General features: G+C 31.0%; 1 protein-coding gene and 1 pseudogene across 1 annotated transcript; both read left to right on the top strand.

Annotated features, from left to right (window-relative positions):
• The first annotated feature begins 1,458 nt into the window (after window positions 1–1,458).
• Window positions 1,459–2,770, top strand: LOC139783255 (uncharacterized; annotated as a pseudogene).
• Window positions 2,771–7,192: 4,422 nt separating this feature from the next.
• Window positions 7,193–16,265, top strand: LOC139783262 (uncharacterized). Its single transcript, XM_071722412.1, has 2 exons — window positions 7,193–7,676; window positions 10,779–16,265. The coding sequence occupies exon 2, from the start codon at window positions 10,824–10,826 to the stop codon at window positions 12,288–12,290; it is 1,467 nt and encodes a 488-aa protein (XP_071578513.1). The 5' UTR covers window positions 7,193–7,676; window positions 10,779–10,823; the 3' UTR covers window positions 12,291–16,265.
• Window positions 16,266–18,786: the final 2,521 nt, after the last annotated feature.

Below are 18,786 nucleotides of genomic sequence, written 5' to 3' on the forward strand. Positions count from 1 at the left end.
AATATTCTAGTATTTTGAAGTTAATCTGATTGTGTGTGTCAGTGAAAATAGTCGTGAATTATAAAAGTAATTTGTGTAAATCTAGTTTTAGGTCCTTGTTGCATCTAAGTAATACCTAAGTTATACCTAAGTAATACCTAAGTTATACTTAAGTTATATCTAAAGTAAATCAATTATAAAGAATCACTGACAATAAGCTAATTTTTCTGCTGAACGTATAGATTATAATGGGTGCATTCCTAAGTCTATTAATAATTAAAAATCCATAATTTACATTTACATATGCTATAGATTTTCAGTACCGACTACCGTCAGTACATTTCAGAATACGCCTAACAAAAGAATTAAAAACGCTATGTGACAAAAGAAAGCATCTTTGGCACAGAGATACGAAGGCACATATTATAGAACTTTTCAAGATGGATTCCGATCAGAATACTTTCGTTTTTTTAAAGAAAATCTTAGAAATCTAGGAAATAATTAAGGTAGTTCGATGATGAATGACCAAAGTCAAAACAATGTTTATGATTTTTTTATTTATATGATTATAAAAAAATAGAATAACGCATCGCAAAGCTTCGTAACGACGTAAAAAGACCATTAGTAAGTAATTTTTACGTTGTAGAATAATATTTTGCCTGAAATAGATTAAAATAAAGTGTGTGTTAACGCGTCGCTTGACTAGTTTTCAATTTTAATTATTAATTAAAAAAAAACTACGGTGGATGGTGTTCACCTTCAACTATAGGCTTTCTCACAGTGTCCTCTTTCCATCGATATATATATTGTTCGGACATTTTTGGCAAAAGATTTTTCGCAAACTCGTGTTATTCATAGGAAACTATACCTCTTTTCCTATTAGACCAATGTTAAAATCATTAAAACCACTTAATTTTGAAATTTAATATCTTGAGAACGGAACGGTGAATTATCTTTTTTCTAGGCTTAATCGATTCAGGAGAGTTCCTTCTTTCGATATAAAAAATAAAACCTATCACTTTTGGCAAAAGTTGTTTCATCATCGAACTACCTTAAACAATTCCGATTGGAATTCATTCCGAAAAGTTCCATGATACGTGCCGAGATCTTTTGGCGCCCGCGATTTATCCGTGACATAGATGGAGGGGACAAGCACCCTAAGAAAGAACCACGTACATACATATAACACATACGTATGTGGCTCCTTCTTAGGTCCGTGCCCCCTCCATATATTTTACGGATTAGCCGGGGCTTGAGGCGCCTCGAATCTATTTCATTTTTGCAGTGGCTACGTTCATAATCATTTGTTCATTCGCATTCGTTTCTCGCATCATCTCGACGTAAGACGGAAGACGTTGTATTTGCAGTACCTTGGATACTTGATTTGACAAAGGAAATAAAGGAAATCAGTTGCCACATCCGTACACGCATTGGTCTAATAACTGCTTCATCTGGACGGTGTTGGAAAATTATAGAAGCATGTCGTTAGAAAAATTTAGTATGTTAAGTTTAACTGATCAAGATTCAGCGGAAAAGCAAATACGTAAAATGGAAGAGAAGCAAGTAAGTTCTCAACAGTTTTTTTCTCAACTTCGTTGACTACATGTTTTAAGGCCGGACGTTATTAGAAAACACATGACATCATATAGCGAATCAATCTTGACATTTCTCAACGAAAATAGCTGTGTTTAAGTCTTCTCCTCCTATTTGTCAATTCACATTCAACTCTTTTATTCCGATTGTATGTCATAATAAAAAAAATATAAGGTGTCTCAACAATCTCTATGTATTTTAAGTTAAATTCGATTTCAAATGGTTCTTATCTATACATGATTTATAAGCCTTATTACATGTTAGAATATTTGTTTAAAATTCAATCTATTTTATAAACCCTGCAACCGTACATGTGGGTCGTTTGCGTCCTCGGCATTTCGACTATGTGGTATTTTCCAGAGGTTCAACAATTAAATTAACAATTGCAAAATTAATTTTATAATATTATTATTGTTTAAACTTATAGTTAAGATCTCAAGAAATACCTATGAATTTTTTCAGAATTTTTGGTAGAGTTTTAGGTTGTTTAATATATCGCCGTGAACGCAAATGTTTTTATATACCGTTAGTGGGGGCCGAATAAGAGTGTACGGTTGCAGGGTTAAAAAGCAAGAAACTTGAGGACATTTTGATGTTCGTCTTTCTCATTATTCATAAGTAAATTAATAATTTTCAGATTTCTGATAAAGAAGTTGAGAATGTCTCTACCGAGAATACACCGAAAAAGGAGCAGACAGTATCTCCACGATTTTTATCTTCGTATACCAAGAGCTATTGTCAAACACATATTGAATCGACTATACTTGAACATACATGGAAAATTGATCAATTTATACATTTTTCTAAGATCAAAAATATGATAACGTTTCCGTCGTTTTCAGAAATAGGTCAATGCGAGGTTCTAATGAGTATTTCACGTCAAGGTAGTTCGCAGATAAATGCAATAAAATGTTATATACTTACTAATAATTCATTTGGTGGTTGATGTACCACTACTATAATGTATGCGACGAGTCAATACTATGATGAGACGTTGTCATCAAACTTTATTTCAGGTCATATATCCAATATGACGTTGTTAATTGAGTTCTCAGAGAGGTTTTTGTTTAATCGAACAGGTGCGCTTATAGTACATTGTAAGTTTGAAATTTTTCATAATCTGATAAATAAAACCATACGTATAAATTTACTGCTTTCGACAGAAGTTTCAAAAGACGTGACTCAATCAAATTTATAGTAGGAAAGGAACAATATGTTCCATCAAGAAAATTGTTGTGTGACTCCGACAGTAGTTATTTTAAGGGGTAACGCCACTCTAGAATTTTCAAAAAATCGATTTCTTTTTTTTGCTTAAACGATGCTTTAAGGTCTTAGAAATAAGGTACACTTGGTTTCAAAGCTCGGAAAAATCTCTATTATCCCTTTTTCGTAATCCGTCTGCCGGCGCGGAATGCATCTGTGAATGTTAACTGAAACTTTAAACGCGTTTTTCTCGAAATCGCTTTTTTAAAATCGGGCGGAATCAGAACTCGAACACCTTTTATCCGATTGACTTGAAATTTTGAGTGAAACTTTACAATAACATTATCTTTAGAAGTACCTATGGATTTTGCGATAAGTTGAACAAAATTTTTTTTATAAACAATTTTGTGCGAAATTTTTTAGCGAAAAATAAAACGTTTTTTTCCAACATGCACCATTCTTACAAAAAATGATATTTCGCAATTCCCATAGGTACTTCTATAGAAAATCTTATATATTTTTCAAAAATCTTTGAATTTTTGTTCCAACTCAAAAATTATAGGAGCTTCGATTCCGCCCGTTGGACGACTTCCGCAAAAAGGCACTTTGGATCAATGGCTCTGGCGCCGCCATTTTGTCAATAAAAAATTAATAAAACTTTTTTTTTATACTTTAATATATAGATAATAAATAGAATTAAACCGATTTTCATTTATGATTATTGTATTTCTGAAAAAAATTATCAAAAATTGGCTTTTTTTTGGGACTCTAGAGTGGCGTTACCCCTTAAGTATATCTGCAAACATAAGGAAAAAGTAAAAGATATGACGAATAAATTAATGGATAATGAGATACAAACTTTTAAGCAGATTTTAATATACATTTTAACTGGCTCAATAGAACAATGTGATTATAATATGTTTAAAGATATATTAATAGCAGCTCATACGCGTATGATGTATCAACTTTAAAATTAATGTGCGAACATTATTTGCTACACGATATTATGATTGAAAATGCTGTGGAACTTATACAGCTTGCGTTGTTGTCTAATGCCAAATTTTTAGAAACACATTCGACAACTTTTATTAAATTTAACATAAAAGAAATTATGGACACTAAAGAATTTCAAAACCTACCGCAAGAAGATTTAAATAAGGTATTGGAATTGATTGAGAAATGTGAAACGCTTGAAAGCAGCACAATTCAATCCTTTTCGTCACCACCTAAGACACATAAGAAATCTAATTATAATTATTAACTTTTATATGTATAAGAATTTATATTCAAATAAGTATTAATATGGATTAAAAATTATTCGTTTTTTGAGTTTTGATGTACGAAAGAAACTATTATTAATTGTACTTAACGTAGTTTAGTTATAATTTTCTGAATTTGATTTTACAGGTTGACCTAAAACAAAAAGAAATAAGAATCTTTATAAGCCTACGTTATCTATAAACGTTTTACTTATTTTTATCAGTACTGTATCTTATTAAAAATTTTCAATCGTTTTTTTAGATCATCCTGTGTACATATTACGGTGTCGAAATCTTTAGCAAATCTTAGCTACCTTTTTCAACGAGCAAGTTATTTTTCATAAATTTAAACTTGATTTATGTCCTTTAATGTTTATCGTAATTATAATTATACGTTTTTGATATTGTTATTAATTTGCGTTCAATAAAGTGCGACTATATCGAAACAGAATCAAATATATAATTATTTCTTAATACATGTAGATAAAAAATCAATAACTTGTGTTTCGTTATTTGTTTATTTTTCTACCAGTTTATTTATCTTTATTTCTTATTCAAAGGCATGTATGATATTGAGCAATTTATGTATAGATATATTCAATTTAATACAAATATACGGTCCGATCATCTGCAGATAGAAGAAGAGAATACTTCACACAAATTATATGTCGGCTACAAAAATTTGAATTAAATTTGATAACTCATCATTATTTCTTTCTTGAAATATAGATTTGTTTTGAAAATAATAAATATAAACGAAACGTGACCTTTTTGGTTGATTTTGTATTTTTTATTAATCTAGTTTCTGCGTTTAATTCGAAATGAAACTTTATATTATCACTTATTTAGGGGAAAATAATTTGAAAGTAAAGGTTAAGGCAAAGTGTGAACAGTGAGAGCTCTGTAACTCGGTAGAAGAAATTTATTTACAAACAATATGAGCCTTTATAAAGCAGTGGATTAATTAGATTTTTACACAGTTTTCAGAGTCAGATTAGTTCAGAATTCGGATAAGTGTTTTACACAAATCTGATTGATTGAAAAGCGTTATATTTTATTTGTTTACTGCAACTGACAATGAATTTATTAAGGTAGTCGTCTCGCTACGTGCTAGTCATGTGACTGTTTGTAGGTTTTCACGTTCAGAAATATATTTCAGGCAATTTTTGCTAAGGGAAAAATAATTTTATGAATTATGGTGTAAAATTTCATACGTGACAAAGTATGTTACTTTTTCCAAATTCTGTGATTTTTCTCATTTGACTCCGTTTTGATCAGCTGATCATGCGAGTCGTCGAGAAAGGTTACAAGTGAGAAAAATACTTGGCAACGTCGCATTTTACGTCAATTACTGAGAAAGGGTTTCAAAACGTATGACAGGGGTGTCAATCACTATCCAATTCGGCTAAGAAAGACGAGCCCCATAACCTGCAACTACAGTGATTAGCCAGCGGCGTTGCCAAGTCTTCCCAACCTAACCTCGACCAAAAAATGTCTGCTCGATTACCGCATTTTCACTAAAATAAACTAAAAAATTAGCAGCGAAATCTCCGGTAAACTATATATTTTATGGTTGCATCGGATTCTTCGAAATCTAATGTACAAAAAGCAATGTTTTTTCTCACTTCATCTAATCGAAAAATGCGAAAATATGTGATTGAAACCGTGATAGAGCCTTCTTTTTCTGGCCGTCTGTATGAAGTAATGCAAAATTTGTGATTTTCGAGATCGATTTTCTAGAGTAAATAGTCGGTAAGGAGCCACAGAAAAAATCGACTGCAAAGCTGATCATATAATTTGATATAAAATCCGAAATCGAAAAACTTTATCTAATACATGCCCTGACGAGACGACTACCTTAATTCGCGTGATGTCATCACAATTTACACGAGTTTAACAAGAAATTACATATGCAAACCGAATTCGGGTTTTATGCCGAATTATGTTTTTATATGAAACCTCAGAGGAATCCTTGTATACGAATTACTCCATTGAGTCTTTAGTTCTTTGTTGGATTTAAAATAAATCAGTCATATAGAATCATTGAGCTGATTTTTCTGCTGAACGTATAGCTTATAAAGGATGCATTCTGAAATGTATTAACAGTATTGAAAATCCATAATTTACATTACGTACGCTTTATATATAAATTTTCAGTACCGGCAGTACATTCGGAATATACCCAACAAAAAATTAAGGTCCCTAAACGTTATGTGACGAAAGAAAGCATCGGTGCCATCGGCGGTCGCCATACCCGCCATCGCCGGCAATGCCGGCAGCCGGCATCACTGCAGCCAGTGCAGCCATGCCAGCCATATTGCGTGATATTGCAGTGAGTGACTGCGTCTGCGTTGGCCGCGTTCATTTGTTGATTCTCATCTTTTTTCACTTCACCAATTAACGTTGTATTTGCAACAGGTAACAGCTTGAGAACTCGATTTGATAAAAGGAAATCAGAGAGATTAGTTGCCAAATCTCGTTATACACGCATAGATCTAATATCATCATCTAGAGTCAGTGTTCGAATATCATCGTAGCATATTGATAAAGAAACGCAAGATCTTGGTTCGACTGATTAAAATTCACGGAAAAGTATAATTCTATGGATTTTCAGTACCGACTATCGTCAGTACATTTCAGAATACGCCTAACAAAAGAATTAAGGTTTTTAAACGCTATGTAACAAAAGAAAGCATTTTTGGTACAGAGATACGAAGGCACATATTATAGAACTTTTCAAGATGGATTCCGGTCAGATACTGTATTAACAGTATTGAAAATCCATAATTTACATTACGTACGCTTTATATATAAATTTTCAGTACCGTCAGTACATTCGGAATATACCCAACAAAAAATTACGGTCCCTAAACGTTATGTGACAAAAGAAAGCATCGGTGCCATCGGCGGCCGCCATGCCCGCTATCGCCGGCAATGCCGGCAGTCGGCATCACTGCAGCCAGTGCAGCCATATTGCATGATATTGCAGTGAGTGACTGTGGCTGCGTTCGGAAACGTCACCCGAGTGCACACGAGTATACTCCCTTCTCTTTCTATCTCAGCGAGTTAGAAGGAGAAATGAGTATACCCGTGTGTGTGTACCCGGGTGACGTTTCCGAACGCAACCTGTGTCTGCGTTGTCCGCGTTCATTTGTTGATTCTCATCTTTTGTGAAAACAACCATCCGATTAACGTTCATTCGCTCAATGTGCGCGGACCTGTTCGGACGTGTTTTTTCCGGAACGAGAAAATTTTTTAAGTGTTGCGACTGATCCTGTCTGCATTGATTCTCACTCAGATTTTTGGTGATTTCCATTTAGTCTTTGCTACGCTAACAGTGATTCAGACTTTTACGCAAACAGTGGCAAATTCTGGCCATATTGACCTCGTATTAGAGGCAGGAGCCAATGCAAATATAAGAAGAAGAAGAAGATCCGATTAACGTTGTGTTCGCAACAGGTAACAGCTTGAGAACTCGATTTGATAAAAGGAAATCAGAGAGATCAGTTGCCAAATCTCGTTATACACGCATAGATCTAATATCATCATCTAGAGTATCTATAGACAGTGTTCGATTATCATCGCAGCATATTGATAAAGAAACGCAAGATCTTGGTTCGACTGATTAAAATTCACGGAAAAGTAAGTACGCTTAACAGTTCTTTTCTCAACTTCATTGACTACGTGTGGTTGGAACATTAGAGAACACATAAGACTTGAAGTATAACGAATTAAGGTCAATCCAGACAAATTTGCATAGGCCCGAGAAAAAATAATTTTGACTAATTATATATGATCATACATTATTGTTTATATGATCAGATCCGAAAATTGGCCAGGTCTGACCATGCATGCTCATACAAAATCATATAGACGGTCATATCTATTCATATTTGACCATTAAAATATAAAAATATAAAATTTATTTTTTTCGTTAAACATTATTTTATTGCCGAAAATCTTTATTATGTGCAAGCTTAATTAATTAAATTTATATTGTACTTGAAAAATTTGCTGACCACCGCTGGATTTGAACCTGGAACCCCTGGATCTTGAGTCAGTCACCTTACGTACTGTGCTACAACGTTAATTAATAAAGACGTTTCGTATTGTACTACATATGTTACACGTATTGTTAGCAGATGTACGGAAGGTGTCAGACATAGATACTGTATAGTTATCTAACAATATAATTTAATTCCACAAAAATGTAACAAATAATTGGATTAAAAATTATATTTTTCCGTAGTTTTTTCCGTAGTAGTAGATTGTTTTGTGTGCCGCTGATTGATATTGGAACATGTGTTTTACCTGGGTTCATGCACTCGGTTCTTCTTGGGATAGTAAAACAACTTATTAAATTGTGGTTTGATAAAAAAGGTCCTTGGAATATTAAAAAAAAAGAGTAAAGATATTGATAATTTTATCACAAGTATACGACCACTTCAATCATTTTGTCGATTACCAAGACCTTTAACATATTATCAATTTCATAATGCATCCGAAAATTACAATTTTTTGTTATTTTATTCTCTTATAGCTCTTATTGATCATTTGCCTAATGAATATTTTCAGCACTGGATGATGTTAGTTATAGCATTGTTTAATTTATTTCAAAATCAAATTACACAGTTTGATCTTAAACAATCAGATATTTTACTTAAATTATTTGTAAAACAATTTGAAAAACTGTACGGCATGGAACGGATCAAGTTCTTAACTATAATAGGCTTATCGTATAGCTAATTGGACCAATTTTATATATAGTAAAAGTGTTTTTATTTTTTCGTATATATATATATATATATATATATATATATATATATATAACTTCGTTGTTTATTGAATATATATATAAATATAAATATGAGCGCCGCGTGTGTGTATGTGTGTGTGTGTGTGTGTGTGTATGTATATGTATATATGTGATATATGTACATGATACCCTGAAGATATATATATTATATAGTCATACATGAATTCATATATACAGTCAGGTATGAGTCAGGCTTGATTAGGTCTAATCATATATGAATCTGTACCTACTCATACGAATTAGAATATATTAGTCATATCAGCATAGAAATGGTCAGATCTAAATACGAACAATTATATATAGATATATATCTAGTTATATATAAATTTACATATAGTCAGGTGCGAGTTCATATTAGCCAGTCATGATTAGATAGAATCATACATAGATTTAAATATAGTCATATATGAATTCATATACAGTCTGGTATGAGTCAGGCTTGATTAGGTCTAATCATATATGAATCTGTACCTACTCATACGAATTAGAATATATTAGTCATATCAGCATAGGAATGGTCAGATCTAATCATATATGGATCCATATATAATCATACAAGGAGCAAGATGTAAATATACATGATCATAAATATACCCATATATATTCATTTATGATTCTATACATAATCATATACAATTATATATGATTAGTCAAAATTATTTTTTCTCGGGGGTGCATAAGCATATGCATATAGAAATGGATTGGTTATGCTTATGTTTATGCGCTATGCAAGATGCAAGTTTGTCTGGATAGACCTTTAATCATGAAATTTCCTAAAGTATCAATTCTATGCATTCTACTACATAGCAAAGAAAATGCATATATTTATACACGTATCAAATCTATTTTCTACTAACGGGTGAAATTTCAGTGCAATTATTAATCAGTAAAATTATTAATGCAAAAAGTTAACTTCAGATAAATCTGTTGTATCAGAATTCAAGACAGTACCTACTCTGTTTATATGTAATATAAAAAAATATTTTAAAAATTGGACTTGTATACATATACATCAATGTGCGTGAAGGAAGATAAAATTTTAACCCTTCGCAGAACATGTATAATTTACTGCTTCCGTCGAAAATGTGGGTCAGTTTTTAGGGCAGTTAAGATTTTCAAGCTGTAATAGTGCCATAAAAAATCGGAAAAAATTCAAGTATACTTTTGAAGGCTTTAAGAATCTATTTATATCGTTAAATATGCTTGATTCTTGTTTGAGGTTTTTTTATGAGTCCGTAGAATCTCCGAAACATTTAAAATATCGACCGGGTCCCTAAAGACCCACATTTTCTGCGAAGGGTTAAATATAAGTATCCCCTTAAATTTAACGGGATTTATAGATCGTGTAAGACTTGAGCAAGAAAGCAGCTCTTACTAATAATTCTTGGAATTTGACACAAATATGACAAAAGTCATAACTTTCAAGTATTTATTAAATTGATCTTGATCAACGAAAATAATCATGTTTAAGTTTTCTCCTACAATTTAGCTATTCATTCAACTCTTTTGTGATTGTGACATACAATTTATTTTTATTTAAAGAAAAATATATTAAATGTAAGGTGTCCCAAAAATCTCGATGTTTTTTAAGTTCAATCCACGGACTTCTATATGTTTTCACTTTATTATATTTGTAACATCTATAGACTTCTATACAATATCGCTGTATTTTTGGACAACGGTTATATGAATTTCTATCCCACAATAAAGACAGCTGTGCTATACGAGTTAGCAGTCTGGAGTAATATATGTAGAAGTCTGTGATTAAATCCAATTTCAAATGGCTCTTATCTGAGCGTATAAGCGTATTACATGTTAGGATATTTGTTTGAAATTCCACCTATTTTATTATAAAAAGTATAGAGACTTTCAGGACATTTTGATGTTGGATCATTTTCATTATTCATAAGTAAGTTAATTATTTCCAGTTGTGGAGATTTGAAGAAGATAAAAATATCTGTACTGAGACGAAAATGGAACAGAAAGTATCTTCATTATTTTTACCTTCATATATCAAGAGCCATTCTCAAACAACGTTTGAAGTGACTACGTCTGACTATACATGGAAAATTGATCAATTTGGACGTCTCTCTGCAATCGTAGATACATTAAATTCTCCACCATTTGGAGAAAACAACCAATACAAGATTCAAATGGATATTTCACGTCAAGATTTGCTATGTGCAATACGAATTTCAATACGTACTGATACAGCATTTAGCGGTTCATGTACTACTACTATAATGCATCCGCCTAAAGAGGCCAGATCGGAGGCTACTTTTCGATATACTGTTAAGAATATATCTAAGATGACGGACTCGCAGTTGTCCCCTGCATTTTACGTTTGCAATTTACCATGGAAAATAGAGGTGAGGTCACAGTCAAGTCAGACAGAGGAGAGACAGCGATCTCTTGGATTTTACCTTCAGTGTGACGGAGTAAGTGAATCTACAGAGAGTGAACTTTGGAGTTGTTACGCTGTTGCTGAGCTGCGTCTTCTTTCTTGCAAAGAAGGACAAGAACCATTTAGCGAAAAATTTAGCAGAAAGCGCCACTTTAACAGTGAAAGTACTGCCTATGGCTATAGTAATTTTATGACATGGCAGGATGTTTTAGATCCTGATAGAGGTTTCATAAAAGATGATTCAATCACGCTTGAGGCTCATGTAGTGGCTGATGAAGTTTTATTATCAAGATCGATTTCGTGTCTTATATCGGATATGACATTGTTAATTGATGTCTCGGACCACTCGTACATTTCTACAGAGGCGTTTATAATACATTGCAAAATTGACAATTTTCATAAACTGATAAATAATACTATACACATGAATTTACAACCATCTGCACCGGTATTTAAAGAGGTAAAATCTCTTGAATTCGAGTCTGAGAAATCAATCAAATTTATAGTAGGAGAAGAAGAGTATGTTATATCAAAAAAAATATTGTGCGACACCAACAGTAGTTACTTTAAGTATATCTGTTTTACACATAAGGAAAAAGAAAAAGATATGACAAATGAATTAGTAACGGATGATGAGGTAGAATGTTTTAAACAGATTTTATTATATATTACAACTGACTCCATTGATCAGGATGATCAGGATGATTATGAGATGCTTAAAAAATTATTAACAGCAGCTGATAAATATGACGTACCAACTTTAAAACTAACGTGTCAACATTATTTGTTACGCAGTCTTACGATTGAAAATGCCGTAGAACTTGTACAGCTTGCGTTCTCGTCTAATGCAAAATTTTTAGAAACGCATTCGGTAACTTTTATTAAATTTCACATAAAAGAAATTAGGGACACTGAAACATTTGAAAGTCTATCGCAAGAAGATTTAAATAAGATAATGGAATTGATTGAGAAAAGTAATTTTGAAGTCAGGACTGATCAATTTTCTTTGCCACCACCTAAGAAATCTAAGATATAATTATCTTTGTCACCACCTAAGAAATCTAATTATAATTATTAACTTTTATATGTATAAGAATTTATATGCAAATAAGTATTAATATGGATTAAAAATAATTCTTTTTTTTTTAGTTTTGATATACAAATGAAACTATTATTAATTATACTCAATATAGTTTAGTTAAAACTTTCTCAAGTTTACAGGTTGATCTAAAACGAAAAGAAATGGAAAATATAAGAATCCTCACAAATATTATCTATAAATGTTTTAATAATTTTTATCAGTACTATATCTTATTAAAATTTCCAATCGTTCTGTAGATCATCCTGTGTACAATAGTATCAGAATCTTTAACAGCTATCTTTTTCACCGAACAAATTATTCTTCATGAATTTAAACTTCATTTTTGTTCTTTTATGTTTATCGCAATTATATGTTTTCGATGTTGTCATTAATTGGGGTTCAATAAAATGTGATTAAATTAAAACAATCACATCGGTAGATGGAAGAAAATATTTCGCAAAAATTACAAATCAGATTTAAATTTAATAACTCATTATTTCGAAATCTAGAGATCGGTTTAAGAATAAAAATATTACAAATATGATCTTTTTGGTTAATTTAGTATCTCTTGTTAATCTAGAAGTTTCTGTGCTTATTTCGAAATGAAACTTTATATTGTTGCTTTGGAAGAAGGTAATTCGAAAGTAAAGGGTAGGTAATACAAAGTGTGAACTGTGAAACCGGAACTTTATAACCGAGTAGAAGAAATTTAATTATTCTTAAATAATAATAATAATAATAATAATAATAATAATAATAATAATAATAATAATATTATTGAAATGTAATGTCCGATCTGTCGAGTAAAGTGAGAATTTAATGTTTTCTATTCAATGTATTCTGTTTAATCGTTTCATGTATTCTGTGTAGTAAAGAAGTTCCTGATATATCTCTCATGGAACCCATTTGTTTATTTATTATTTTGCTAGCATATTTTAGCAATTAACAGTTATTATTGCATAAATAAGGTAGTCGACTCATTAATTATTATAGTAGAACTTGACTGCGCAAAACTTTGATAAAATATTCTAGTATTTTGAAGTTAATCTGATTGTGTGCGTCAGTGAAAATAGTCGTGAATTATAAAGGTTCTTCATGTAAATCTAGTTTTAGGTCCTTGTTGCATCTAAGTATCTTAAGTTATACCTAAAATAAATCAATTATAAAGAATCACTAACAATAAGCTAATTTTTCTGCTAAACGTATAGATTATAAAGGGTGGATTCCTAAGTCTATTAATAATTGAAAATCCATAATTTACATTTACATATGCTATGGATTTTCAGTACCGACTATCGTCAGTACATTTCAGAATACGCCTAACAAAAGAATTAAGGTTTTCAAACGCTATGTAACAAAAGAAAGCATCTTTGGTACAGAGATACGAAGGCACATATTATAGAACTTTTCAAGATGGATTCCGGGCCCAGTGCTGCCCAGTAAGTTGCCACGATTATAATCATTGCCAGTATATAGTCAATTAAAAATTCTTAATTGTGTTAATTATTCTCTGGCGAAGCAAATGTTACTTATTTGGTCAGGACTGATCAATTTTCTTTGCCACCACCTAAGAAATCTAAGACATAATTATCTTTGTCACCACCTAAGAAATCTAATTATAATTATTAACTTTTATATGTATAAGAATTTATACGCAAATAAGTATTAATATGGATTAAAAATAATTCTTTTTTTTTTTAGTTTTGATATACAAATGAAACTATTATTAATTATACTCAATATAGTTTAGAGTTAAAACTTTCTCAAGTTTACAGGTTGATCTAAAACGAAAAGAAATGGAAAATATAAGAATCTTCACAAATATTATCTATAAATGTTTTAATAATTTTTATCAGTACTATATCTTATTAAAATTTCCAATCGTTCTGTAGATCATCCTGTGTACAATAGTATCAGAATCTTTAACAGCTATCTTTTTCACCGAACAAATTATTCTTCATGAATTTAAACTTCATTTTTGTTCTTTTATGTTTATCGCAATTATATGTTTTCGATGTTGTCATTAATTGGGGTTCAATAAAATGTGATTAAATTAAAACAATCACATCGGTAGATGGAAGAAAATATTTCGCAAAAATTACAAATGTGATTTAAATTTGATAACTCATTATTTCGAAATCTAGAGATCGGTTTAAGAATAAAAATATTACAAATATGATCTTTTTGGTTAATTTAGTATCTCTTGTTAATCTAGAAGTTTCTGTGCTTATTTCGAAATGAAACTTTATATTGTTGCTTTGGAAGAAGGTAATTCGAAAGTAAAGGGTAGGTAATACAAAGTGTGAACTGTGAAACCGGAACTTTATAACCGAGTAGAAGAAATTTAATTATTCTTAAATAATAATAATAATAATAATAATAATAATAATAATAATAATAATATTATTGAAATGTAATGTCCGATCTGTCGAGTAAAGTGAGAATTCAATGTTTTCTATTCAATGTATTCTGTTTAATCGTTTCATGTATTCTGTGTAGTAAAGAAGTTCCTGATATATCTCTCATGGAACCCATTTGTTTATTTATTTTGCTAGCATATTTTAGCAATTAACAGTTATTATTGCATAAATAAGGTAGTCGACTCATTAATTATTATAGTAGAACTTGACTGCGCAAAACTTTGATAAAATATTCTAGTATTTTGAAGTTAATCTGATTGTGTGCGTCAGTGAAAATAGTCGTGAATTATAAAGGTTCTTCATGTAAATCTAGTTTTAGGTCCTTGTTGCATCTAAGTATCTTAAGTTATACCTAAAATAAATCAATTATAAAGAATCACTAACAATAAGCTAATTTTTCTGCTAAACGTATAGATTATAAAGGGTGCATTCCTAAGTCTATTAATAATTGAAAATCCATAATTTACATTTACATATGCTATGGATTTTCAGTACCGACTATCGTCAGTACATTTCAGAATACGCCTAACAAAAGAATTAAGGTTTTTAAACGCTATGTAACAAAAGAAAGCATCTTTGGTACAGAGATACGAAGGCACATATTATAGAACTTTTCAACATGGATTCCGGGCCCAGTGCTGCCCAGTAAGTTGCCACGATTATAATCATTGCCAGTATATAGTCAATTAAAAATTCTTAATTGTGTTAATTATTCTCTGGCGAAGCAAATGTTACTTATTTGGTTTGAATATACACCTTTGACTGAAAAGCGGTGTTCCATCTTATATTGTTTGTCATCTTAATACATTGTTATTGCGATAAATATTACCACATGCCTCGGTGGTCGAATTGGTACGACGCCCGCACGGAATGAGGGAGGTTCCAAGTTCCAACCCTGGCTGAGGTAATATTTTTCGCAATGAATTTAATTATTTAATTAAGACGCTTATATATATTATAAGCATCTAAAATTACATCAATTTAAATGACCAGGAATCCTTGGTCGAAACGCGGCGGCGATTCGTCACGACGATTATAATCGTTGCCACGATTATAATCATTGCCAGTATATAGTCAATTAAAAATTCTTAATTGTGTTAGTTATTCTCTGGCGAAGCAAATGTTACTTATTTGGTTTGAATATTATTATTGTTTAAACTTATAGTTAAGATCTCAAGGAACACCTATGAATTTTTTCAGAATTTTTGGTAAAGTTTTAGGTTGTTTAATATATCGTCGCGAACGCAAACATTTTCATATACCGTTAGTGGGGGCCGAATAAGAGTGTACGGTTGCAGGGTTAAAAAGCAAGAAACTTGAGGACATTTTGATGTTCGTCTTTCTCATTATTCATAAGTGTTAGAGAATGTGAATGCATTTAAGTCTGTATTTGAATCCGGCGCTATACTTTGATTCACGTTGTACCGTGCTTATATATATGTATATCCTGTATCATGCCTATTCGTTTCCGTAATACAATATAGATATTCACTTCCTTCTATTCAATGGATCTGGTGTGTACGTTATTTCATCCCCGCTCACAACAATAAGTAAATTAATTATTTTCAGATTTCTGATAAAGAAGTTGAGAATATCTCTACCGAGAATACACCGAAAAAGGAGCAGACAGTATCTCCACCATTTTTACCTTCGTATACCAAGAGCTATTGTCAAACACATATTGAATCGACTATAATACTTGAACATACATGGAAAATTGATCAATTTATACATTTTTCTGAGATCAAAAATATGATAACGTTTCCGTCGTTTTCAGAAATAGGTCAATGCGAGGTTCTAATGAGTATTTCACGTCAAGATAGTTCGCAGATAAATGCAATAAAATGTTATATACTTACTAATAATTCATTTGGTGGTTGATGTACCACTACTATAATGTATGCGACGAGTCAATACTATGATGAGACGTTGTCATCAAACTTTATTTCAGGTCATATATCCAATATGACGTTGTTAATTGAGTTCTCAGAGAGGTTTTTGTTTAATCGAACAGGTGCGCTTATAGTACATTGTAAGTTTGAAATTTTTCATAATCTGATAAATAAAACCATACGTATAAATTTACTGTCTTCGACAGAAGTTTCAAAAGACGTGATATGTTCTGAAGATTCGACTTTTGATGAGTTTCGGTCTGGAGATGAGGACTCAATCAAATTTATAGTAGGAAAGGAACAATATGTTGTATCAAGAAAATTGTTGTGTGACTCCGACAGTAGTTACTTTAAGTATATCTGCAAACATAAGGAAAAAGTAAAAGATATGACGAATGAATTAGTAACGGATAATGAGGTAGAATGTTTTAAACAGATTTTATTATATATTACAACTGACTCCATTGATCAGGATGATTATGAGATGCTTAAAAAATTATTAACAGCAGCTGATAAATATGACGTACCAACTTTAAAAATAACGTGTCAACATTATTTGTTACGCAGTCTTACGATTGAAAATGCCGTAGAACTTGTACAGCTTGCGTTCTCGTCTAATGCAAAATTTTTAGAAACGCATTCGGTAACTTTTATTAAATTTCACATAAAAGAAATTATGGACACTGAAACATTTAAAAATCTATCGCGAGAAGATTCAAATAAGATAATGGAATTGATTAAGAAAAGTAAATTTGAAGTCAGCACACATAAATTTTTGTCACCACTTACGACAGATGAGATATTTACATTGGCTAATAACCCAGAATAGAGTGATGTCAAAGGACGTATTAATTCCGTCTTAATGACGTCTTTAGACATCATCTTGCTACCTGGGGATTGATTCATATATGATTACAGTCTTAAGTATAAAGTTATAGATATTTTTCTTATTTAATTTAGTAAACATGTTTTCTTTTCTACAAATATAGTCTAGTTTTAAGTTTTATACAGAGTTGTTTAAAGAGATATTGTCATTAATTCGAGTTCAATAAAATGTGATTTATTTGAAACAATCAAATTCATAATTATTCCTTAATATATGTAGATGAAAAAATAAATAAACTTATATTTTATTATTTATTTCTTTACCAGTTTATTTATCTTTATTTCTAATTCAGAGACGTATGTGATGTTGAGCGAATTAAATACACAGATGCTCGATTTAATAGAAATATACAATTCGATCACCTGGAGATAAAAGAAAATGCTTCACAAAAATTTATAAATCGGCTAATTTGAGTTAAATTTAATAACTCATCATCTCGAAATGTAAACATTTCGTTGTAAATATTTTGAAATAATAAGTTATTCTTTAAAGAATGAATTTATTAAATTTATTCTTTAAAAAAATAAAAATAAAAGTTTTTTTGATTGATTTTGTATCTCTTGTTAATCTAGTCTCTGTGTTTCATTCGATATGAAACTATATCGTCGTTTTAAGAGAAGGTAATTCGAAAGTAAAGAATAAGAATTAAATAATTAAATAATATCCTAATAATTATTACGATACAAGTGTGCAAAACTTTAAAAAAGTATTATATTTCTAATTTAATTTCACGATCAGCGAAAATAGTCGTGAGTTATAAAAGTTTTTCGTTTAGATCTAGCATCTGATTATTCAGCTCCTTTCGGCAACTGCAAATTTTATACAAAATATTTCACCGGAAGAAATATTGACTGTTTTTAGTAATGATAAATGGGTTGATCATTTTCAGATTTCTCTAATAAAAATAAAAATATTCGAGATTGTGATAGCTTAAGGATAGCGATAGATTCATAGCAGGCGTTGCGACATTTTATCGATTTTCTTATCATAACGAAACTTGAGCTGTTCTCGGGGCTTCTTCGGCAATCGATGATTTAAACGCGTGTTGATTTCAAACGTAATCAAGACAGGACCAAACGTAAGCTGCTATCTCGCTGTGTTCGCGAACTTAGTCATAACAAATCGAATAGTAACATTTACTTCGCCAGTGAATAATTAACAGTAGACTTTTTAATTGACCTTATTAACTATAACGTTTTTTCAAGTCGTCGTGAAAACGATCATCGTGAATACGATCATTTTTGTCAATTAAT

Source organism: Temnothorax nylanderi, unplaced genomic scaffold (genome assembly GCF_030848795.1).
Source record: "Temnothorax nylanderi isolate EJ_2023f unplaced genomic scaffold, tnyl_v1.0 TNYL_tig0484_pilon, whole genome shotgun sequence".
Lineage (NCBI taxonomy): Eukaryota > Metazoa > Arthropoda > Insecta > Hymenoptera > Formicidae > Temnothorax > Temnothorax nylanderi.